General features: G+C 50.2%; 1 protein-coding gene across 3 annotated transcripts in view; it reads right to left on the bottom strand.

The window, feature by feature from the left end:
* ATCAY (ATCAY kinesin light chain interacting caytaxin) overlaps positions 1-23402 on the bottom strand; it is a 28609-nt gene extending 5207 nt beyond the window's left edge. For 2 of the 3 annotated variants that reach the window (XM_050934270.1, XM_050934271.1), the window contains exons 1-11: positions 23038-23402; positions 20728-20859; positions 14396-14457; positions 12472-12693; positions 11421-11606; positions 9515-9617; positions 8676-8807; positions 5705-5791; positions 4779-4877; positions 4409-4444; positions 1120-1155 (exon numbers count right to left, since the gene is read on the bottom strand). In XM_050934270.1, the coding sequence (XP_050790227.1) occupies positions 1120-1155; positions 4409-4444; positions 4779-4877; positions 5705-5791; positions 8676-8807; positions 9515-9617; positions 11421-11606; positions 12472-12693; positions 14396-14457; positions 20728-20804 (1040 nt within the window). In that variant the 5' untranslated portion in view covers positions 20805-20859; positions 23038-23402. The remainder of the gene's footprint in view (positions 1-1119; positions 1156-4408; positions 4445-4778; positions 4878-5704; positions 5792-8675; positions 8808-9514; positions 9618-11420; positions 11607-12471; positions 12694-14395; positions 14458-20727; positions 20860-23037) is intronic. The other variant, XM_050934272.1, reaches the window with a different exon arrangement.
* Positions 23403-23789: the final 387 nt, after the last annotated feature.

Genomic DNA, 23789 nt, shown 5'->3' with positions numbered 1-23789 from the left:
CCAGGCTGATGGAAGGAATTAAACCTTACCCCAAATGGGGGTGGAATGGCTATGATGCAATAAAAGTCTGCAAAGTTCTCCCTTTATTCATTGCCTTTGGGCTAAGAGCAAGGTAGAATCAATTTCCCTGCAGGGACAGCATGAATTCCAAAAGTCTCTCATTTCCTTTCTCACGAAATCTTCTTAGGATTGCCAGGTGTCCGGGTTTCAACTGGAAGGTCCAACTGAAGACACCAAAAGTCTGGTTACCACTTGGGGAGTGGGGAGGCACCAGGTTATTAACCCATGCTAGTCCCTGCTCAGCCAGGACCGCCTCCTACCTGCATCTCGTGGGCAGGCAGGATCTGTGTCAGGGGCTGCAGCTCCTGACCCAGCCCCAGAGCAGAGGGAGGCCAGCTGGTAGGGGGAGGGAGGTGGAGAGGATCCAGTGAGGAGGAAGGGGGAGAGCAGTGAGTGACAGGGGAGGGGTGGAGAGGAGCGAGCAGGGGCAGGGCCTCATAGGAAGAGGCAGAGCAAGGGGTGGTGGGGGAGGGGAGAGGTTCTGACACTCCTGCTTTAGGGTCCAGTTTTCAGAAATTAGAAAGTTGGCAACCCCAAATCGTCTCTTGGTTCCCAAGAACGACACTCTCTGCCCCTGGTTTCACATCCTTTGATATGCGACTCCCCGGGTGAGTCCCAGGATTATCTATGCTGGAGCTCCCTGGCTTCAGTGATTCAGGAGGGATTTGCATTGTAACATGTTGTCTTTTCACTGTGGCCCATGAATACACAGTTGAGCAGTCACATGCATTGGGGTGTGGGGTTTGATGGCAGCAACTGACTTTGTGAGCTGCTACACAATAGGATTGTTGGTTATGCTAAGAGCAGGCTGGTCTTTAGTAGGGTTAGAATCTTCTTGAAGTATGCACCAGCTAAGTCCTACGGCCAAGTGTGTTCCCTTCCTTTTCTTTCTGGAGATCTTGCTGATTTGCTAGCTAGATTTTTCCCGCTAGCTTTTATCACAATGTTTTCAACCACTTCCACCATCTTTTCAATGGAACAGACCCAAAAACAATGAACAAGGCAGGAGCTGAGATGCAGTCATTGCATGCAGCTTGCCGACAAGTGCAGGGTATTTACCTTTCTTTCTCTGCCATGTCTTGTTTCTCCTCTGCCCTGTAACGATAAAACGTATTTAAAATCTACCGACTGGGAGCAGCCAATGTGAAAGGGACACACTGGCTTCTCCAGCACATGCAGCTTCTAAATCGAGACTGGACATCTTTCTGAATGAGATGCTGTGTCTCCACCTAACGTGATTTGGCCTGATGCAGAAGTTAATAGGAGGGGTTCTTCGACCAGTGTTATGTAGGAGATCAAACTAGATGATCGTAATGGTTCCTTCTGGCCTTAAATCTACAATTCTATTAAAATACCGAGATCCAGACCTTTCCATTTTCTCTTGCTTATTACAGATCAATTTCGCCTTTATGGTAGGGTATAGTGTTCTGAAGATGTAAAGTGCTATGTACCTCTATTGCTCATTACGGTCCTGATCTTGCAGCCGTTGCTCGAGTGAGTCACCTTGTCTCCCAGGACTAGCCCTTTGAGACTGCTGACTGCACTAATTTTACATTTGTGGCAGTTTTTGAGCTTTAGAGAATCTTGCAGTTTTTTTTGTTTGATCAGCTCAAGCAATTTAAAGGAATACCGCACTGATTACTTCTAATAACTTGGGGCTAGAGCAAGCTCAAATGCTCAGTTTGTGGACTATGTACATCAGCAATACTAAAGACAAACCCACAGTAACTGTTTCCAGTTTGTGAGGGACACCATGGAGTCAGTTTCTAGGAAACAGATACATTCATGGAGGTTAAATCCATTAATGACTATTAGCCAGGATGGGTAAGGAATGTGGGCCCTAGCCTCCATTTCTCAGAGGGTGGAGATGGATGACAGGAGAGAGATCACTTGATCATTACCTGTTAGGTTTACTCCCTCTTGGGCACTTGGCATTGGCCACTGTCGGTAGACAGGATACTGGGCTGGATGGACCTTTGGTCTGACCCAGTATGGCCATTCTTATGTTCTTAGGTTCTAACCTAAATGAACCCAAAGTTATGGAGACAGATATGAGTCAAGTAGGCCAACAGAGTATCAGAAACCTGGAAAAATCTCTGACTGGATGGGCTCAGGCGTTTGGTCACAAGCTAAGGTGGTTTAAAAGTTTTGGATTTTTTTAAAGCAATTTTGAACAATCAAACACAGCAAGCAGCAAATATTGGGCCGCACACTTCTGAAACCCCAAACCATGTTCAGGTTTTGGCAGACTATTTTCAGCTTTTCAGTTAAAAAAAACCACAACAAATTTTGAAGGAAAGCAGACATTCTCTGTGGGTTTTTTTTTCTGCTTTTTAAACCCCCCTAGTTTACAATCCAAAAAAAGTTTTGATGGAAAATATTTGTCCAACCCTTTTAATGACCTTTAGTGCCTTTTAGCACAAGCTGATGCTGAGAACTAGTGATACCTTGTAAAAGTGATTTGAAAAGAAGTTTTCTTGAAAGTGGGTTTGTGCTGAGATGCGGAAGGTTTTTAAACGTTTATTTTTCCCAGGGCCGCCCTTCCAGCTAGACTGCGAACCACTGATAACTTCTCTCTGAGTACAGGATTCCAACCAGTTGTGCATCAGCCCTACAGTAGGGTTGTCTAGGTTATATTTCTCTCATTTGTTTATGAGAGGGTCATGTGCAGGGCCGTCACTAGCTATGAAGCCCCCCTTGCATGTGTGTGGCCCCAGGCATCTGCAGCAGGGAGCAGGGGGGCTGTCCTCAGGGCTCTGCGAGGGGAGGGGCGGGCCCCAGGCCTCTGTGGGGGGGGCTGGCTTGGGGGCAGGGGGGCAACCACTCACCAGCTGCGCAGCTGGGGCTGAGTCCACACTTCCCGCCACCGCTGAATGCAGGCCAGGCCATGGTGCAGAGCACAGGGGAGTGGGGTGGGCTAAGGCAGAGCACGGGTGGGAAGAGGGGGGCTGGGGCGGAGCAGAGGCGGATGCCCTGGGGAAGAGGCGGAGCAGGGGCTGGAGCAGCACACAGCTGTGCAGGGCACCAGGAAATGTGGTTCCCCAGATTTCCTGGTGCCCTATGCAGCTGCCTACTTTACGTATGGGTAAGGACAGCTCTGCTCACATAGATACAGTTACTTGTGCGCACTCAATGGGCGTATTTGCATGCCAAAGTTTTCTCGTGTGTGAGAGTTCGCAAGTCGGGGGCATAATTCTGACTCGAGTTGTCGTGCTTTTGGTCTGGAATGGTCACCATGGCTCGGGCCTGTGGCAAGCGTTCCTCCTCCCAGGTTGCTAACATTTAGGGTGACCAGATGTCCCGATTTTCTAGGGACAGTCCTGATTTTGGGGTCTTTTTCTTATATAGGCTCCTATTACCCCCCACCCTCTGTCCTGATTTTTCATACTTGCTGTCTGGTCACTCTATTAACATTTGATTTGTTCTGTCTATGGTAGTGAGACCCAGGCATAATGAGACATTTGGTTGTAACAAACCTCCCTGGACGCAAGCTGACTCAGCTAGCTTGGCTTCCTTTCCTTATCCCCCTCTGCTTTTAGCACAGGGTACTGTAATGTACTGTATGCTATTGGCATGAGTTGCGGTAATAGAACCTAATTCAGGATTTTTTTTTTATCAGATGAGGTGGCTTAAAACATGGAAATAAAACAAATTTGGATATAATGGGCCCAATTCTCATTTATAGTAAGGTCCCTTTACACCTGTCTGGCCTTAATGAGAGCGTAAATTACATTTCCTGCCACTTTACACCACCGTGATGAGGCAAAACAGCCTTAAGGAGGCTTTAGAGCTTGTCTGGGCGGGAAGTGGTTCCTGATTAACTCCACGTGTGGTATTCCAGAATAAGAGCGTCCACACACAGAATTAGGCAGGGACAGTTAAGCAGGAACAACTCCTTGTGTAGACAAGCCCTTTGCCTAACTGAGACTCGGGCTAAGTAGTTCCACTGCAGGTTTATTCTGGGGGACTGTTTTTGTGATGTGTTAAGGTGTTAGCTGGGGGACAGGTTCTTCCTCTGGATGGAAGGTGAGGGTTGAAATTACCACAGGGGACATCTTCACTAGGGAAAACATACATTGTTAACTCAAGTTAGCTAACCAGAGGTAAAATCCTAGTGGGGACTAGGCAGTTGGCAGGTTTCACACAAGTTAGCAGGTTGAGTTAAAACCTATGGGGAAGCCTGGGGTTTGCATCATGTGCCTGTTGTGGATGAATATCAGGAAAAGTCAAATACAGACCAAACGGGTTGTCTGGGTTATGAGGAACACACAATTTACTGGCTGTAACTCCCATAGGAGAAATCTTTAGAACAATAGGAGCCCCATTCCCCCCAAAGCTGATTTTTTACCTTTCTTTCCTGGCTTTGATTCTTTCCTCTTCGTACCTGCAATGAACAAGAGAGACTTCCTTAAATGTCGCTGCCAGCAAAGCGCAGCACTCACTTTAAAGGCGAAAGAACCTGGGGCAAGCAGTGACTCCAGAATACAAAGAGTTAATGTGTCCTCTCTCTTGCATTTCCTGCTTGAGACACAGAGCGGGTAGGACTTGCCCAAGGCCAAGCAATGAGTTGAGCTGGGACTAGATGACAGCCAGGCCTCCTGAACGGGACCATCCTTCCTCTCTGAAGCACGGGGAACAGGTGCACATGGTGAGGCGCTAATGGACTGTGGCCCCCAGAGTTGCCAGGTTTTCAAGTAAGAGGTCCCTGTGATACTCACTGTAGGAGGCAGTCAGGAATCTGGACGTGCTCCATGGGGATAATCTGCTCCAGTTCTTCCAGACTGTGAACGTACTGGATCTTATTGATAAACTTCACACTGACAGAGGAGAGAACATGCACCCTTGAAGAGCTTAGAACGGTGACTATCTGGGACATGCAGCCAGATCCTATTGAAGTCTATGGGAGTTTTGCTGTTGATTTCAATGCAACTGGGATGTGACCCAAAACGAAGGCTTCCCTTTAGCCAGAGACTGCGAACAGTTCAGACATCTAGAGTGGGGTTCTCCTGCTCCCAACTTCATTTTACTCTTTTGACAGTAACTTTTGCTGGGAGAGCTGTGAGTGCCTCTCCTATGAGTTGTTACACCAGTCTCTACACTGACCCCTACTGGGAGAGGCTGGGGCTAAGGCATCTGGAACTTCTCAAAGAACCAGAGCTCTTGCACCGGATCTTACATTAACTCCTGGGGGGAGAGAATTTGGTTTAGAGTCCTCCATGCTAGAGCACCCACCCGGCCCACGTCAGGAGCTGCCCAACCGTTCCTTTAGTTGTTATAAGAACTTGATAAAAATAAAAACAACCCCCCCTGCCAGCACCATCGGGACACCTTTCCCCTCTCCCAGTCAGCAAATTTCCGGCCACAAAAACCCAGCCTCCATTTCTGGCTGCCTCAGTAGGGTAACAGGAACACGGGGCTTGCCAGGCTCAATCAGAGCGAAGGTCCATCAAGCTCAGTATATTCTCTCTGACAGTGGCCAGTGCCAGATGATTCAGAGGAAGCGGGGGAGAACCCTGCACTAGACCCAGGTGGGATAATCTGCCCCTCGTGTAGCCCTCATCCTGCTCTCTAACACGTAGAGATTGGCACAAGGTTGAACTGCCATTCCAAAACCCACTGGGATGCGGGAGAGTTCTTTGTTCACCTGATGAAGGGCCTGGATATAGCCAGCACTGTCCGGATGAACCACGAAGGGTGCACGATTATCAAAGCTTTCAGGTTTTTCCGGAGCCTGCGGAAAGGCCAGAGGTGAAAGGTTAGATGCAAAGGCCTTGCTTCTGAACTCCTGGGGGACTCCGTGGATTTCAGGGGTTTACTCCAGTGTCGGGGCAGGATTGGGCCCACAGGGTCACATAAGTTAGAGAAGGAGAAGACCTGCTAGGGCAGAGTCCCACCACCTGTAGCTGTTGTAGGAATGTTCCTACAGTGTATTCTTCAGCACTTCACCCACGCCTTGTTTGAGACACTCTGATGATAATAGGGCCCCCACCGGGGCTGGTGCAACCCATTAGGTGACCTAGGTGGTCGCCTAGGGCACTAGCATTTGGGGGGGTGGCATTTCGGGTCCTTCGGCGACGACCACGGTGGCTGGATCTTCGGCCACCCCAGTTGTCATCGGCATTTAGGCAGAGGGACCTAGGGAAGGGGGGCGTGGGGAGGGCCACCTGCAGCAAGGGGGGGGGGAACCAAAGAGGAACCACTCCCCACCCCGGCTCACCTCTACTCCGCCTCCTCCCCTGAGCACACTGCCCCACTCTGCTTCTCTCCCTCCCAGGCTTGTGGCGCCAAACAACTGATTGGCACCGCAAGCCTGGGAGGCAGGAGAAGCTAAGAGGCGATGGCATGCTCAGGGAGGAGGCAGAGCAGAGGTAAGCTGGGGCGGGGAGCTGCCACGGGAGGTGGAAAGCTGCCACAGGGCATGTGGAGGGGGGTGCAAGGTGGAAGTTTCACCTAGGCCGTGAAACATCCTTGCACCTGCCCTGGCCCCCGCCACGTCCCTTGGAAGAGAAAATCTGTTCTAGTCCTAAAGCAGCAATGGGCTAGTCACCCGAAGGGTCTTAGGCCGGCAGTGCACGTTTAGGTGCCTAGAAAATCACTGGGATTCACAGAGCCCAAGTTCGGGGCCTGAGTTCCCTATACAATGAATGGGGAGAGCCAGGTGCCTCAGAATGGAAATCACAAAAGCCAGAGCTCCAGGAGGCTCCTTGCCCAAGCTAGCTAGAGAGAGGTGTCCTTCCCTGCCCCCCTCATGGAGATAGGTTCCTTTTTCTGCCTGGGATTCTCAGCCACAAGATGGTGGGGTGGGGTGGGGGGCTCCCTTATAACTTTGAACGCAGTGGGTAGCATACTCAGCTGGGATGTGGGAAACCCCTGTTTCCAGTGCCCCTTCACTGGAGGAGGAGAAGGAGGAGGGATCTGCCACCTCTCAGGTGAGCACAGGTGTAGTTTGACTTCTATATTTGGAGGGGGGCGGTTCCAGTGAGGCAAACAGGGCTGTGTGTGTGGGAGGGGGTTACAAATTCCATGCCTGCCCCCAGGGGGCGCCATTTCAGATTGGGGGACGACGACACACACAACTTTAACCGGGATTCCAGGGGCTATTTAGGCAACTGAAAACTTTAGTGTTTTTGTAGATAATAACTTAGAAATATCTGACGGGAGCATTGTATCGAATTCCTATATAAAGAAAGAAAATTAAATAAATATTAGACCCACTCAGCTCTAATACTAACATGGTCTGACTTCTTGTGGCAAGACACTTATGAGACACTGGTTAGGTTTAAAATGGTAACGTCTATTCTTACCCAGTTTCGGAGTAGCAGCCGTGTTAGTCTGTATCAGCAAAAACAATGAAGAGTCCTTGTGACACCTCAGAGACTAACCAATGTATTTGGGCATAAGCTTTTGTGGGCTAGAACCCACTTCATCAGATACATGGAGTGGAAAAAAAACCAGTAGCAGGTATATATACAGAGTGCATGAAAAGATGGGAGTTGCCTTAGCAAGTGGTGGTGGTGGGGGGGGTGTCAGTGCTAACGAGACAATTCAATTAAAGTGGAAGTGGGTTTATATATAAAATCTAAGGGTTGGAAGGGACCTCAGGAGGTATCTAGTCCAACCCTCTGCTCAAAGCAGGACCAATCCCCAACTAAACCATCCCAGCCAGGGCTTTGTCAAGCCTGACCTTAAAAACCTCTAAGGAAGGAGATTCCACCCCATCCCTAGGGAACCCATTCCAGTGCTTCACCACCCTTCTAGTGAAAAAGTTTTTCCTAATATCCAATTTAAACCTCCCCCACTGCAACTTGAGACCATTGCTCCTTGTTCTGTCATCTGCTACCACTGAGAACAGTCTAGATCCATCCTCTTTGGAACCCCCTTTCAGGTAGTTGAAAGCAGCTATCAAATCTCCCATCATTCTTCTCTGCTGCAGACTAAATAATCCCAATCCCAATCCCAAATACATGCTTGCATTTAATACTCCTGTGAAATATAACCAATAGAAGGGATGACACAGCATCGAAGTCTGATGTGAAAATGACTCTGTGTTTTCTTGTTTATGGACCCCCTGGTCTGTATATGCTGCATCTTTGTCTTCATATATAACAACTTGGGGCAGGTTGCCAAGAGTGAACATGGTAATCAGGAATGAATGACCAGTGAGTGTAATGAGGAAGCAAACCCAACAGCTCCTCCTGCTGGGGCCCATTGGGCACTGCAGGCTGGCTTTCCCAGTGTATCCCTTTGAAAGAGTCCCTGGTGCTTCATGGGAGATGTGGAATGATACCTGGGGAGAAACAATTCTGCTGACTTTGTCCCCTTTTCGCTCAGCAGGATGGATCCATGCCCCCGGGACTTGTCATGCTCAGCAATTTTCTGCTGCTTCATCTGCACTTTAAATTCCACCCCCTAGAGGTGGGGTCTCAGTCCTCTGTATGCATCCAGTCCTAACATACCTTATGTGGGCGCCGAAGAGCCAAAATCAGCGTTCAGCTTTGGGGCTGAGTCTCAAGTACACTAAGGTTCCTTTGTATTGTTTTGGTGGTGCCTTAAGCTGGGTGTATAGTGCAGTGGACAATCATGGAAATAATCTGCCCACAGAGGGCGTTCCTCACCTTCTGTCTATCATCTGGTAGCATTTCTTCAGCCAGCCCAGGCCCGGCATCCTCCGACGTGGTGTGGCTCCATTCAGGTACACGATCATGTAGTCCTCAGCCACCAGCAGCTCCAAGCTACTGATCACGTACCTATCGGGTGAAAATCCAAAGCAGCAATGGAGTGGGGTTGCAGGGATTGAAGCTTCAGTGCATACAGCAGGGTTTCTTTGTTTATTTGTATATACCCTCTCTCCCAACCCCACCATTTTCCAGTCTATTCTGACTCTGTATTGTGACCCAGGTCGCTGTATTTGGCCAAAAGAAGGTTCAAAGGAACATTGTAACTGAAAATCTGACCTATCTATCCTTGTGGGTTTTGAGACTTGGAGAAGATGTTTCAAATCCACTGTGAGGCACCTTTGCAGGAGCCATGGAGGAGTGAGCTTAGGTGGGGCTTAGAGATCAGGAATGGTGGTCCATACGTTTATGTCCATAAGTTCCTTTGCACAGCAGTAGCCTCAGATGGATAATTTCTACTGTGGACATGCATTTATTGCTGGCCAGCATACGGGCGCACCTTAATGCTATATATGAAGCCACTTTGAAGTATCTGTGTTGGGTCAGAATTTGGACCATTGGGCATGTAGGAAGACACTGTGGACATCTGGTCATCCAGTGGTATTCAGCCAGATACACAGCAGTACCCTGTACAACTGGCATGGATTCCACCTTGCCTTGTTTCCCAGTTGAGGTGCTCCATGTAAAGTCCCAGTGAGTGGCACAGATACTGAGGTTACCCAGGGACCTGGGACACTTTATGCCTCCCCTCCATCATGCAACTTGGCATAGTAACTTACAAGAAGAGGTTCTCCATGATGTAATGGTAGTCAGCTAGATTGCTGTCTGGGAGATAGCAGGCAGCAAAGACAATGATAGCATTGAGACCTTCTCCGTAGTACCCTAATGGAGAGAGAGACAGACAGCATGGCCACTTAAGTGAGACAGAGGCAGAAGGTCAAAACGGAAAACAACGAAGTGCTTCTGCAGCCAGGTCCGTGCTTATGCTGTGTTGTGGGACACCACCCCATCCACAGAGAGGTGTCCTGACCTTGCGCAGAACTCCCACTGAGCTCCACGCAGGAGGAACTAGGCAGGATCACGGCCCGGGAGAGATGAAACGCAACATTCGCTTTGTTGTATTAGTTTATAAAGCTCCTGTTGCTGTAGCAGCTCAGGGCTTATTTGTGAATAACTACGGTTTGCAGAGTGCCACAGAGCTGTGCAGATTAAGATTTTGGCAAATTCCCAAGGAGATTGAGTTCCAGAGGTAGAGGCCATTGACTGAGAGAGCCCAATTTATGAGCCAGTCCAGGAAAATTTTACCTAGGGGACGAAAACAACGGCCTCCCAGTTGATCTTAACATGCTCTGTCAGGCCCCATATTTGGAATGGTCAGCTCATTGTTCAGTCTTTGGATATAGACCAGTCTTTGTATTTGGGAGAAATATGGTGTGATGTCAAAGCACAGGACAAGGAACGCTATTCCTGGTTGTACCATTGACTCATTGCTAGCCACGAATTTTCAAAAGCGGCCATGATGTCTGGTGCCTTAGTATTTGGGTATCCAATCTGAGATACCAGGGTCTGTTTTTCAGAGCTGCTTTGATCCTGCAGCTGCAGTGGACTTCAGTGTAAGCTGAAGGTGTCCTGCACATCTGAGAAGGACCAGACCCGAGATCTCTTGCTGCCGTCAGTTCCTGTATGCTTTCTATTATGTAGCTAGGTGTTTTTGGGTGACATACAGAGCTGGGTAGAAAATGGTTTTCCCATCCCTGGAAGATTTTTGATATTTTATCCTGTCGGAGGATGAAAAATCAAAATCTTGAAAATTTTTGCAAATGAAAAATCAACAAGACCTCCAATTCAGGTCAATCAAAACATTTGGTTTCGATCTTTTAAAAATTTGTTTTACATGAACTACGAATTAACTTAAATTTTGAAACAAATAGTCATTTTGGACCAAACGAGGGAAACTTTTTGCTTTGAAAAGGTCAAAACAGAATGGTTTGACAATTTCAAAACTTTTTTTCCCCAAACATTTTTCCAAACAGGCAGTGCATTGAAACTGGCCCTTTCCTGCAAAGAGAAAGGGCCAGTTTTTCATAGGAAAAAAGTTTAGTTAAAATAATCCCAACCAGCTTTAGTGATGTGAATGTTGCCGTGCTGAGTGGGATAGCTACCGTGTACGATATGGGGAACCGGCTCTCCTTACTGATGGCCAAGACAACCAGTTGCTCGTGGGTGGCGGGTATCAAAGGCCAGGGGAGGCTGCGTGGCCTTGTGTGGCCCTGCCCACAATCCGCTCCCAGGCTCCCTCCTGCTTCCTAGAGCTCTGCAGCCCTTCCCTCTTGGCCCCAGGCTCTGGTCTGGGGCTAATGGGGGCCAGCCTGTTGCCAGGGACTCCGGGCGGCTGGAGCTGGTGCACATGCTTGCCTGCCCGCCCAGTACTCTGGGTTTGGGGGGGCTGAGCCACCTGCTCAGTGCTGGGGGGCTCTGGGCTCCAGCAGGGGAAGGGGGAGAGGAGGGGTGGGGCCTCGGCCACAAGGGTGAGGGCGGAGCTAGCCTCCCTGAGCCTGTGGTTCACCCGCCGCCTATGTGGCTGCTAAATCTCTTCCAGCCCTGCCATCCCAAGAAGCAACATTTTATAAGGAAGGCCAACAGGCCAGTGCATTTCTGAGGCACCATGGTCTTCCCAAACCTCACCTCCATGTGTCACCACTTTCATGTAGGGTTTGATCATCTGCAGGTCAATGCGGTGTTCCTGCTCCCCAATGATAACCGTCCTCCACAGTCTCCCATTGGTAGCGCTGCCGTCTTCCACCACCCCGTCCCCAAAGAGGTCTGCGCTGTTTCCAGGCATGTTCTTGGCTGTGGCCACCGGTGTATCATCTGGAAGAGGGAAAGTGAAAGCTCTGGTGAGCTTCTCCTTGAGACTGGACAGAGGTCTAGGGTGCTTATCTAGGCTGCGCTGTAATAAAGGGCTGATCAGGGGACAGGGAGGGATAGCTGAGTGGTTTGAGCATTGCCCTCCTAAACCCAGGGTTTTGAGTTCAATCCTTGCGGGGGCCATTTAGGGAACTGGGGAAGAAATTTGTCTGGGGATTGGTCCTGCTTTGAGCAGGGGGTTGGACTAGCTGAGGTCCCTTCCAACCCTGATATTCTATGATTTACACTGAAAACTTACATCAGCGTAGCTGTGTCTCTTCAGGTGTGAAAACCCCCTTCCTCACAGCAACACAGTTCAGACGACATTCAGAATGCATGCCTTAAGAATACAAGCTGGAGTCTCAGTGTGCTCTCCACGCAGGACAATAAGAGACCGTAACACCCACAAACTGAGAATCTGCCACCTCAGGATGGGATGCAGAGATAAAATTTCTAGACACCATTAATGATGGCCAACTGAAGCAGCTAAGCCTGGAGCCCACAATGGGAGAGGCAATTCTTGCTTTAGTCCTAAGCAGTGCACAGGATCTGCTCCAAGAAGTGACCCTAGCTGAACCACTCAGTAATAGCAACGATGGTGTAATTAAATTTAACATCCTGGTAACTCCATTGACTTCACCGGAGGCTGACAATTGACTACAGCTGAGGCTGTGCCATACCGTCAGCCTTGAACATACAGAGGGCAAACGGTATACAACGGAGCTACGTGTCACAGCTGGGGAACAGCAGAGTCAAAAGAAAGAGGGTTGAAGTTAATCCAAGACAAGCCCCAAATCCTAGCAAAATCCACCCCACACTGGCCTTTTACCTTCCCATTCCAGTTCATTCCCGTTGCCCAGGAACTCCAGAGAGTCCGTCTCATCCGGGGTTTCGATGTCATCCACGTTAATGTCCAGGTCATCGGGCGTGTCCAGGAAGTCATCGGACAGGATGGAACCCTCACTTTGGTCCAGGGAAATGTTGATTTCAGGGGCTATGAGCGTCTTGCGCTTCCGATGAGCTCCGTTAAAGTTCAAACTGTTAGGGGGAGCTGCAAGGGAAGAGGAAAGTAAGCGTCAGCTTGTCCTGATCATCCACCCTTGCAGCAAGACTTTGCTTTGCCCGATCCTTGCATCTGTGCAGCAGCCTTACACCCCTGTGCAGTCAGTCATTTTATCCCCATTTTAAAGAGGGGTTAAACTGAGGCACAGAAATGTTAAGCATGTGTCCAAGCCAAGAGAGTGAGTCAGTGGCAAGAGTCAGGAGTAGAAGGCAGGTGTCCTGACTCACAGCTCTCTGTTCCAATGAGGTCCCTGCACACTACAAAATACAGCCCTTCTTCTGAAGTGCTCACAAAGTCATTCCTCCCTGAGTTGGGCAGATTACTGAGACTGAACTTTCTCTGGGTCCAGAGTCTCTGTTCAGTTAATAACACTTAGCATTAACACAGTGCTAACTAATTGATCTTCACAAGCCCCCACGAGACAGGTCAGAATCATTATCACTATCTTACAGATGGGGAAACTGAGGCACAGAGGCCCTAGCTATCCCAAGCAGGAAACTGTGGCTGAAAACTCTATTAAAATATAAATAACCATAAGAATAGACCAATTTGGGGCCTAATGATGCTAGAACCTTATTTGAGCCTAGTTAAGAGCCTGATAATTGTGTGCATGATTTGGTCTCTGGAACCCTTGCTATGGCTGATCGGTGATGGTGGTTTGCTGACATCACAGAGGAGGCAGCATGGGACAGTGAATTAAATATATGGTTGTGATGAAGGAATTCCTGAGTGCTCATTCTGGTTCTGCCACTGACTTCCAGGTAGGGCCTTAGCCCAGTCACTTGTTCTCTCAAGTCCTATCTATGATGCTAAACACACTTCTCTTATCTTAGGGGAAGTCTACCCTCAATAGCCAACCACAACGACAGCTGCAGAGCTCAAAGCATGGGGGTGAACGGAACAACTTTTCCTTCACGGATAAACAAACCAGCGAGGGAACAAACATGTTTGGGGCCACTAATGCAACCATCTTTTTGTGCCGTGTTTGTGCAGCACCTAGCATAATGTATAGCATCCAGTCCTGGCCCAGGACCAGGCTCTGAGCTGCCCCAGCAATGCAAAGAATAGATATTAATAAGGATTGCTCCTTAGGGTTCTTATTCTCTCCCTATTAAACAAGTGCTAAATAATATTCTGGCTCCATTCGTGGAGCGGGTAGAGCCATTGTATCTGCTCTATTCTCCAGGAGTCCAGGTGCCCGGCAAAGCTCGATCAAATAATTGCGATGAGCGTTCTGGTCTGAACTCTGTTCTGAGCAAAGTGAAGGATGGCAGCAATTGCTCAGCTTCTCAATGAGCATCTGGCTTTTCAAACTCTTCCGACTGCTTTGCAGCAACTCACTGAGGCTGTAGGCACAGCCGGGTCGCAGGCCGGCTGCCAGCTGGATGGACGCCATGGGGAATCCCACTCAAGGAAGCTGAGAGCAATGGGACATAATTCGAAGGGGCTGAACACCCCCAATTCCAACAGGAGTCCATGGGAGTGCTCAGCACTGCAAAAATGCCCGTTTCCCCAGCTTGTTGTGACTCTGCAACACACTCAAATGGCTCTTGGTTTCGTCCACCGGGCAAGATTTTTTGCCAAGACTTGAAGGGAATTTGTTCTCTCTCTTCTCTAACCACGGCCTGCCACCCACGGGGCTCAACAAAATACCCTCTTCGAAGCCCAATGAGGTAAGGCTGATACTTACAGGATGCTTTCTCATCTGCGGGGCTGCCCAGGGAGTCCATTCCTGTCTCTTCTGGGAGGGGTCTGCAAGCCAGCCAGAGCAAAGGGTCCAGGAGGCAAAGAAAGCACAATTAGCAGGAGATGCCATTATTAAAGTCCATTCATCCCAGCTCCCTGGGCTTCGTAACAACTATCTTTAAGTATATTGGGCCCATCGTATTTATCGAATTCAAGGTACAACATCATTTAAAAATCCATCAGGAAGACGTCCCCCACCCTAATACCAAATAGGACAGGACCAGTTATCCTCAAATCAATGCCTCCTCCCATCCAACTCCCTAGCAAAAGAGATCAATTCCCAATGGATGCAAAGGAGTAGAGGGGAAAATGGCTCGTAGGTTTAAAAAGCTCTGGAGCAAGCCACAAAATGGACAAGAAGAGACCAGCCAAAGAAGATAGGATCTGCCATGTATCCAGAATAAGCAGGCAGCGAAGGACCCCAGGGAAGAGAGTCTTTCAATGCAAAGAGCTCTGGATTGAGAAAGATCGAGCCCGAAACTGGTTCATCTAAGGATGGAGAACAATAGATCTATCCTGGCCACCTCTAACTGCTGGGCAGGGATGTAGGGTCAGAAGAGGCCTTCAGTTCGGAGTATGAGGAGCTTTAGAAGATAATACTTGATCCTGAGCTACGAAGCTGTTGCTCAGCTGGCTTTGAGGCCCTGACCTTGTACACATGGGCAGACGGTGCTGCCCACAATGGAGTGAGAGATCAATAGCGTTGTCGCTGCGCTGGTGAGCATTTCAGCCAGACGCAATAGTTGAGTTGGGTCCATCCCATTTGGAATAGACTGGGCATAACCTAATCAACTGCCATTTATTTCTATAGCATTTTGCGTTCCAAGGTACTTTAGGAACTATCTATATGAACACACATACTTACACACACACATCACATCACATCACATCCCCACTGAAATGCAGCCACTTCTGGGGTGCGAGGCAGCAGCCAGACATACTGCTGCCACTCAGCAAGAAGAGTGGACATTTGAGCCAAGGGCAACAAGGCAAACTCTCTTTTACCCCCCCAAAGCGCCAAAAGACGTCCTCACTCTCCCTTATTAAACTGTATGAAACCCACAGATGGGATGTTGACGGACAGGTGAGTCTAGCAGAGCTGCTGAACCTGGACGACCTGTTCCCTCCCCTGCTTGGTGGATTCTTGTTTAGTCATTCTCACTATTGCAAGGCACCTTACACTCTTGTTACCTTGGCCGCCCAGATGAGGCTCCTCTCTGAATCTAATAATAATAATGAATAATAAAATATTCACATAGGAGACCCAGTCATGGGCCAGGGCCCCATTGTGCTCGGCAAACACAGAACAAACAGATGGTCCATGCCCCAAGGAGCTTCCAATCGAAGGATAAGACAAGACACAGCAGATGGAGACAGTGCGATGGAGGAGCACAAGGAAACAGTGGGAGCAGCATGATAAGTTGTGGGTTAGCGCAGCAGCAGCAGGGCTGTTGTCAAGTTTTACACATTGCAAAGTGCATTGACGTGTTCTCTTGGGTTTTCATTTAAAGTTTCTGGTTTGGATTTAACCCTTCCCCTGCTGTGTCCGCAGCCCAGACAGCATGGCCCTGTGTGCGCCCCTTGACAGCCGGAAGGGGAAATGGACTAAAGACAATGCCCCGCTGATGCCTTGGAGCTCAGCTACTCGATGGGCTGCACTCGCTGTTCAGAGCAGGTGGATTTGGCTGCTGCATTCACCCACCCTGGCCTTCCCTGAAGGAGCCCCCAACCTTCCTGTGTCCTGCCAAGAACTGTAAAGTGAACAGACTCTGGGCACGTCAGCACCCACCCTGGGCTGGTCAGCTGGGGCCTGACTTCATACTTCTGCTCAAAGAAGGTGGGGGAAAAATTTATCCCATGGCCCACTTTGCAATTTTTCTACCCACAAATCTGCGAGTCGCACCTCAGCCCTAATCTGCAACATACCCCAGCAACTGCCTTTTACTCGTTCTTTTCAAGGCACATGGGTGGTGGGTGGAGCCACCTTCGGAGAGCGAGTCCTGACTCTGCCCCTTCTGCCTGCCGCCCTCCCTCTCCCCGCAGCCAGAGCCCCATGCCCCATATGCCCCCCATGCCCGGAGGAGCCCTGAGTTCCAACCCCTTGGCTGGAGGAGCCTCTAGCCCCACCTGCCCAGAAGAATCCTGGGCCAGCTGCAGCCACGCCGTGTCGCCTCTCCCTAGACCCCAAGCTGCCCTGGGAAAAGGGTCTGGAAGAAACTTTTGCTAAGCCCCAGGCAGGTTCTGGGGCAGCTGAAGAGACGGGATTTGCTACACAATCCAGAGACATTTCTGAGGAGCCCAGGAAGCTGAATAGCACATACCACCTCCTCAGCCACCCCCAGAACCAGCCTAGGGCATAATAAATCAAAAACTTTCCCCCCAAACCCCACAACCGGGGGTCTGGTGGCACAGCCTCCCCTGGCCTATTATACCTGCCACCCTTGTCAAGGTACCTTGCAGATATTAACTAACGAACCCTTTCAGTATTATTGTGGCCTTTATATGGGTGGGGAAACCGATGCCAAGGTTCGGTGATTGGGGTAAAGGGAGTCCGTGGCCTTAAAACTCAGGAGGACTGGGCACCTCCATGCTATGCTCTGTCTCAAGCCTCTCCCATTTCTATCCTGGCTCTCCCTTGTGCAGAAACTGATGATTCCCAACTCCCCCACAAAAAAAGCTGCAGTGGTTTTGTAATACACACAGATAGGACCCAGGCACGCTGTATCGTTTCCCTACACAAGAATTTACAGCCATGTCTCGGGGAGCAAAAGGCCAGGGCGCTCACTCTCTGAGCAATACCATAGCCCCTGGTCACAGCTCCAGAGGCAGCTTCTGACTTTCGGCTGGGCCGTAAACCTCCATTTTCTGCAAGAGGGTTGCTGCTAGCCGGAGGTTTCAGCCATGCCAATATAACAGAAAGCTTTGCTTTTAGATGCAAGGGCCAGGGCCAGATTCTGCACTCAGTCACACGGGTGCAAGTCCTGCATCATTTCAAGGAGGCCCGTGGATCTACCCAGGGGTAAATGAGATCAGAATCTTGCCCACACTTTGCATATCTTAAGCAACACGTCTCGCCCACGTCCACTTGTAGTCTGCCCAGCTGAGCTCCGTAGGCTTTCGCTGGCAAGTGAATGATGTACGTTATTCTGACATCCAGCATGCTGTGCAAAATGCCAGGCTGCGTTCCTTCTGCCTGGTGCCTAATAACCCGAACTAGAACTTGCGTTCCACCATCCAGGGCTTGCTAGGGGCTGCGGTGTGCAGATTTGTGAGTTCAGGGATGGAGGCCCCCCCCAGAACAAGCCAGTCTCAGAGCAGCCCTGTGCAAGGGGGATAGACTGCACATGCCCTACAAAACTAGAAAGACTGCCTTCTGCACTGACACACCACCACAGCCATCAAATGAAACTGTATAAATATTCAGGGATAATGAAGGGATAATCTCCTTAGAGCCAGGTTGTTGGATATTAATGAGTGCACGAGTTCTGATTAAAGGCACGTTGGCCCTGCCTCTAAATTCCAGCCCAGTGTCCGGCAGACAGCAGTACCCTAAACTGGTAAGAAATAAGAATGTTCCTAGATCAGTGCAAAAGATCCACCGGACGGACGGACAGAAGGACACACACACACACACACACACACACACACACACACACACACACACACACACACACAGAGTCTTTCTCCCTGGTTGGTTCTGTGACTGGTCTAACCCTCTGATGCCTGACACAGTCGGGTAATGCACCGTCAAAAAAAAAAAAAAGCCATCTGGCTTGGGTGTATCAAAATACCAGCTGCCGTGGGGCTCAGGGGGTTATGACGCTGATGCGGGATTTCAGAGTCTTTTCATTTAGCAATAGTATCTGTCTAAAAGTCAGAGGTACGGGGTCTTTCTTGCCTTTCCAAAGGATGCTTAGACTGCTGTCTCCCACTTCCTAGGGTAAGTCTGCCCTTGGATTTTCCTTCCCACACAGCTAGCTTAAGAATCTTTCCCTTTTCCAGAGTTTCCTGAATAAAGCAGCTTTTCTAAGGGTCATGGGCCACCATTTTGCTCCGTACTGATCATCTACTGGCCAGTTTCACCCTATGAGGCACCTGCTCTCAGGCGGCGAACAGCCTGCGCCTCTGCTGTGATTAGATGGATGCTAGAGACACAGTGAGCATGCTCCTGCATCCACCCTCTCGCATCACTACAGCATCACTGCAGGACCGGAGTCACACAAACAGCTGAGACATGCCGGAGCCAGAAGTGTAAACCTTCAGGGAGCTCTAGGGAAGAGGGGGAGGAGTCTCTTCTTGCTGGTGCAACTTAGGTTATTCTCAGCCTGGGTGGCAGAGCTCAGCCTAGTCGTGCAACGGTGGGTACCACCCCTTTGCTACCAGGGAACAGGAAAGTCACCCCAAGAAGCAGCTGGCTCTGGGGAAAGTTCACATTCTGCCCTTGGCCAGGCGCTGAATTCGCTTCACCCAGCGGGGATCTTTGTAGGGACAGCCTGCACCTTCGGAGCCAGAGGGGCTAATGACAGCTGAGCAAATACAGTTGCTCAGCACATCATCCAGCAGAGAGATATGGGCTGGAAGGCAAGACGGAAGGGACAGCCTTTGTGATTTGAGTGTGAAAATACCTTTAAATAAATTCTCCAACCCCAGCTAAATTCTGCCAGTCCAGCGGGGGCTCCTGTGTCAAGTGACAGTTCTTGGTTAGGACTGATTTACATTAAAGGTCTTTCCCTGTTTAATCCCTATGCAGGAGGCTGGAGCGTGGTCTAGCGGCTAGGCCAGGGGGGCCTGGTATTCAAGGCACCTGGGCTGAGTTCACAATGCCACCACTGATTTGCTGCGTGGCTTTGGGTACATTACCTCAGCTATTTGTGCTTCCATTTCCTATTCTGCACAATGGGAATAAAGGCGATCGACCCTCCTTGAGATGGAGGGGGGAAACCCACCAGAAATGCTACGTTATTATGAGAAGATAGCGAATTTGCTGCAACTGAAGAAAATGGGGCTTTGTGGCTCCTGCATAGACATAGCAGTGTGATCTAGTGGCTAGTGCACTGGACCAGGACTCAGGAGACGCGGGCCTGTTGGTCGCTGTGTTTGTACAGCACCAAGCACAATGGGGGAGGGGCGGGGGGGGTTCTGAGCTCACTTGGGATCCTAGTTCCTCTAGATGCTTCTGTCATAGAAATAACAAGAACGTTTGAGGGTGTCACGACTGCTGTCCAGCCTTGCAGCAGATCCCCGGCTCAGGGCCAGCCTTACCATTTTGCCCCTCCCTGGAATAAGCGAGGGCTATTCCCATCTTCTAGCAACACAAAGGCCTGGCTGAGTCTCGTTCTTGTGCTCGAGGAGGATGCCGAGTGAACAAAACCTAGCCGGGTACAGTGGGCTGCAGACAGAGGTGCTTGGATGAGCCCTGCAGCTGGAACTTGCATAAACAGAGCCAAGCGAATCATCCAACAAGGAGGACAGGAGACCTCTGACTACAGTGGTTGGCCTTGCCAAGGTATTGGACTTAACAGGCCGAATTACACAGCGGGCCCACTGTCCTATGAACACAGGGTGGCTGTAGCCCCGGCAGTAGCAATTCCGCTGCAGCTGGGAAGAGATGCTCGCTGCTTGAAAGGCGTCCTCACAGCATTCAGGCAGCACCGCTCCACCCCATTCATCGGCGCCAGCTGCACGCTGTGTCCCGAGAGATACGCACGGGTGTAGCCAGGTGCTGGGTACAGGCTGAAGCCTGGAGCTGGGAGAGATGGGTTCTGTGCTAGGGGCTGGAGGCAAAAATTCAGATCGGGCGCGACTCGGAGTGGATGCAACTCCGTCTTTCTCTACATGGCTGGCTGACAGCCCGGTGGGGAAGCAGTTAGGACCTGATTCTGCAACTCATCACGGCGTCGTGTAGCAGTCACTCACCCAAGTAGTCCCATTGACTTCAATCGCCTCATTGGGGCTGCTTTCTTGAGTAAGTACTTGCAGAATTGCTTTCTTTGAGGACTTACTCCCTGCATCTTAGACGAGAGAAGGAGGCACGTCCACCTGGCTAACTATCACATGACCACCAGGCCCCTCACTCTGGTATCTGAGTGCCCAAGGAGGTGTGAGTGTGATGTGAGATTATTGCCATGCAAACATTTTAAAAAGGGCCGTGAGCCATCCTTGCAAAATCCCTGCTTTCTGAATGACGGTTTACCTGAGCTTTGTCAGACCCAGGTGTCCTATTGCTCCCTAATACCATTTTCCCTGGCCTTTAGCTGCAGCGTTACCAGAACAGACCTGGGGAAGTCCTCGTCCTGCCACTCCTCCTTCACCTCCACGTTCTCCATCCGCAGCGTGGCTTCGGTGGTGCCCATCACGCTCGGGGGGAGACTCTGGCCTCACTGGGTTTCACCTGCCGAGGGGCTTGTTCTGGAACAGGAGACACAGCCGTATGGCAACAAGCTGAACGCCGAGTGTAAAGCTACAGACTTCAGGATCTGCAGCCCACTCTCAGGAGCGTGGGAGTCCAGGGTTTTGATTCTGGTCTGTTCCAACATCAGAAGCTATTTGGAAAATTTAGCTCCAGATGTGGGTCAGGGGTGAGGGGAGTCTTCAGATCTGACGTGACTCTCTAGACTTTCTACATAAAACACAGTGGCTCTGTAAAAGCATGAGCCAGTGAGCCCCTGGGCATGGTGTTTTGGGGCCACTGACACCCCTGGATAAAAACAAATCAGCTGGCCCTGGAGCATAGGCTCCGTATAAAATGCAATCGCAACAAACGGCCTATTGCTCACCCTTTGAGATGCTAGTTCAGAGCAGAGCCATTGCAGCGATCCACAGGGACCCAGCAGGCTCCGTTCTGTGGCATGCAGGCTTACCTTTCAGATTTGATTCTGCCGTACTACTAATATTGACGTTAACCAACACGCTGGCCAATGGACATTCAATACGAGTTTAAAGGATAACAATACAAGATCACTTTCAGGTTATGTGGCAGTGACACTTGTTTCTATGTTGCTGTCTCCTGTGGATGTTAATCTCTTCTGCTGCACACAGAAATTTCTGAGCGATGTTCTGTATTGCCACCCAGCTAACCCCCTCGCACTGAGAGAGGAAGAGAGGGGTCTATGAGGAAGGACTTCTGTGAGGAAGATGCTGGCTCTCCTTCACTCAGGAGATACACGTGTTAGCCTTGTGCCATTCATCACTTGTCTGGGTTCCCATTTTTATAAAAATATCATATAGGGACATGACTGTGTATGGGCCTTGGCTCTGCGCCCGCTTCCATGTGGTTTATACTGACATAACTCCATTCACTTCAGTGCAGTCACTAGTGCAAGGGAAGGCGGAATCAGGACCAATGGGGCCAGGTTCTCATTTATATTCAGGCCTTTGGCAGTGCTAAGGGGTCTCAGAGTGACCGTGACTGTGGCTGACTCTCGCTTGGTGACCTCTTTACGCTTCCAGCCAAAGAGACTCATGCCCATCGTATCTAGGGCCTGACCCTATATTCCTTGCACGCCTGAAGCTCGAAATGAAGTCAGCAGGAATTTAGGGCGTGCAAGGATTCAGGATCAGGACTGCATGTTGTCAGATCCTTTAGCAAGGCCCCATACACTCTTCTGGATTCTATTCCCATTGATCTCAATAGCAGCTGAATTTAAAGGGAGCAGGAGCAGGCCCAGTGTCAGAGCTGAATAACCAACCAGGGCTGCCTGGGGGTGGTGGGGGCAAGTGGGGCAATTTGCCCCAGATCCCACAGGGTCCCCCACAAGAATACAGTATTCTATAGTATTGCAACTTTTTTTTATGGAAGGGGCCCCCAAAATTGCTTTGCCCCAGGCCCCCTCAATCCTCTGGGCAGCACTGTAACCGACATGACACATCTGTGCATAAGCGTGGTCAGCATGAAAGGCACATGAATGTTCAGGCTGAATCCAATGGATCCAATGTGCATGAGATGTCTGTGTATTTAGAGGTTGGCCAAATAGTAACACATTCTTAAAACAACGGGCCAGATCCCAGTCTCAATTACATCAGCGTCAAGCCTGAGTGACCCCACTGAAGCCAGTGTTGCTCCTCTGGCCCACTCGATGCTGTTTGTGAGAGCCAGTGCGATTCTCAGGGCCTTTCTAAAAACGGCCTCCATGATGATGGGTAAGCAGGAGACGCGGTTCTGTCTGCATGCTGCTTTAAGGTGGTAAAACTCTATGGATCACCGAGGAAATCCGGTGTTCGGATTTACTGTGGACATTGTTGGAGGTAGGAGCCAGCCCCGGAGGAGGCTGGCAGAGAGCTGTGTGGCGAAGGGTTACTGCGTTCTCCCCACCCTCCCTCTCTCTGTGCGATGCTTCCTGCATTACATATTTGTCTTTATCCTGGTGCATTGCTGGATGCGCTGCCCGGGAAAGGAGCGTATTGGTGCTGAGGGATGATTTCCTAGTATGTAGGAACCAGCCATGCCCCAGCACTGATGCAGATCCCCCTTCCACAATCCCTTCAAAGCATGACGGAGGCAAAAACACTCCAAAAACTGGACCCAGTGTTTTCATCATCAACCCTTTCCCCAGCAGAACGGACGCACGGGTGGTGCCTTGTACTTACCCTCTGAGGGTCTCTTCTTGCTACTGATGAACAAAGAATCTCTCTCCTGTATTCCAGTTGGGCATTCCTCCTTCTGTAGCAGGGGGCTCCTTAGGACGTCCAGGATTGGAATAAAAATACCGTTCGGCAAGGCTGTCGCAGCCGGGGAACGAGGAGCTGCATCAGCGCCAGCCTTCAGTGCAGGAGCTGGCAATTTGCTTTGAAAATGGATGGCAGTTATTTGTATTCTCTTAACACGGCCAGGGCCACTGCTGCCTTCCTCTGAGGTATTCGATTATTTGCAGCTCACAGCTGGCTAAGCCCCTGCTCCCTTAAGACAGCTAATTGCAGTGCTTTTGTGTGCCGGGAAGGGAGGGAGAGGAGTGGGTGGAGAGCTAGCAGCATAAAGCACCCCCTTTTCAGTGCCGTGTCGCCTCTGATTGGATAGAGGACAGCAAATGTCTCCCTTGGCATCCTGAGCATCCTCAGCCCCTGGCAGGATCCGGCCCAGGAAGAGAGGGGTGGGGAGAGAGCTGTTTAATATAGAACATCATTGGCTAAGGAAAGGCAAAGGCGAAGTGGTCCAAGCCAGGTTCTCTGTCCCCAGCCTAACAATGCGCCCTCTTCCCCCCCAGCATCTCTCTGCACCTGGAACAGAGGGGCTGTCCCTGCTGCTGGGAGCTGGAGTGTGGTTGGCTAGGAGGGCCACGAGGGAAGTGCAGACCCCCAGAGGGCTTTGGGGGAGCTGAAAAGAATCGGCTCTGCGGAAGGGG

This window comes from Gopherus flavomarginatus, chromosome 24, assembly GCF_025201925.1.
Source record: "Gopherus flavomarginatus isolate rGopFla2 chromosome 24, rGopFla2.mat.asm, whole genome shotgun sequence".
In the NCBI taxonomy this organism is placed as follows: Eukaryota; Metazoa; Chordata; order Testudines; family Testudinidae; genus Gopherus; species Gopherus flavomarginatus.
This window is presented reverse-complemented; position numbering and strand designations above follow the sequence as displayed.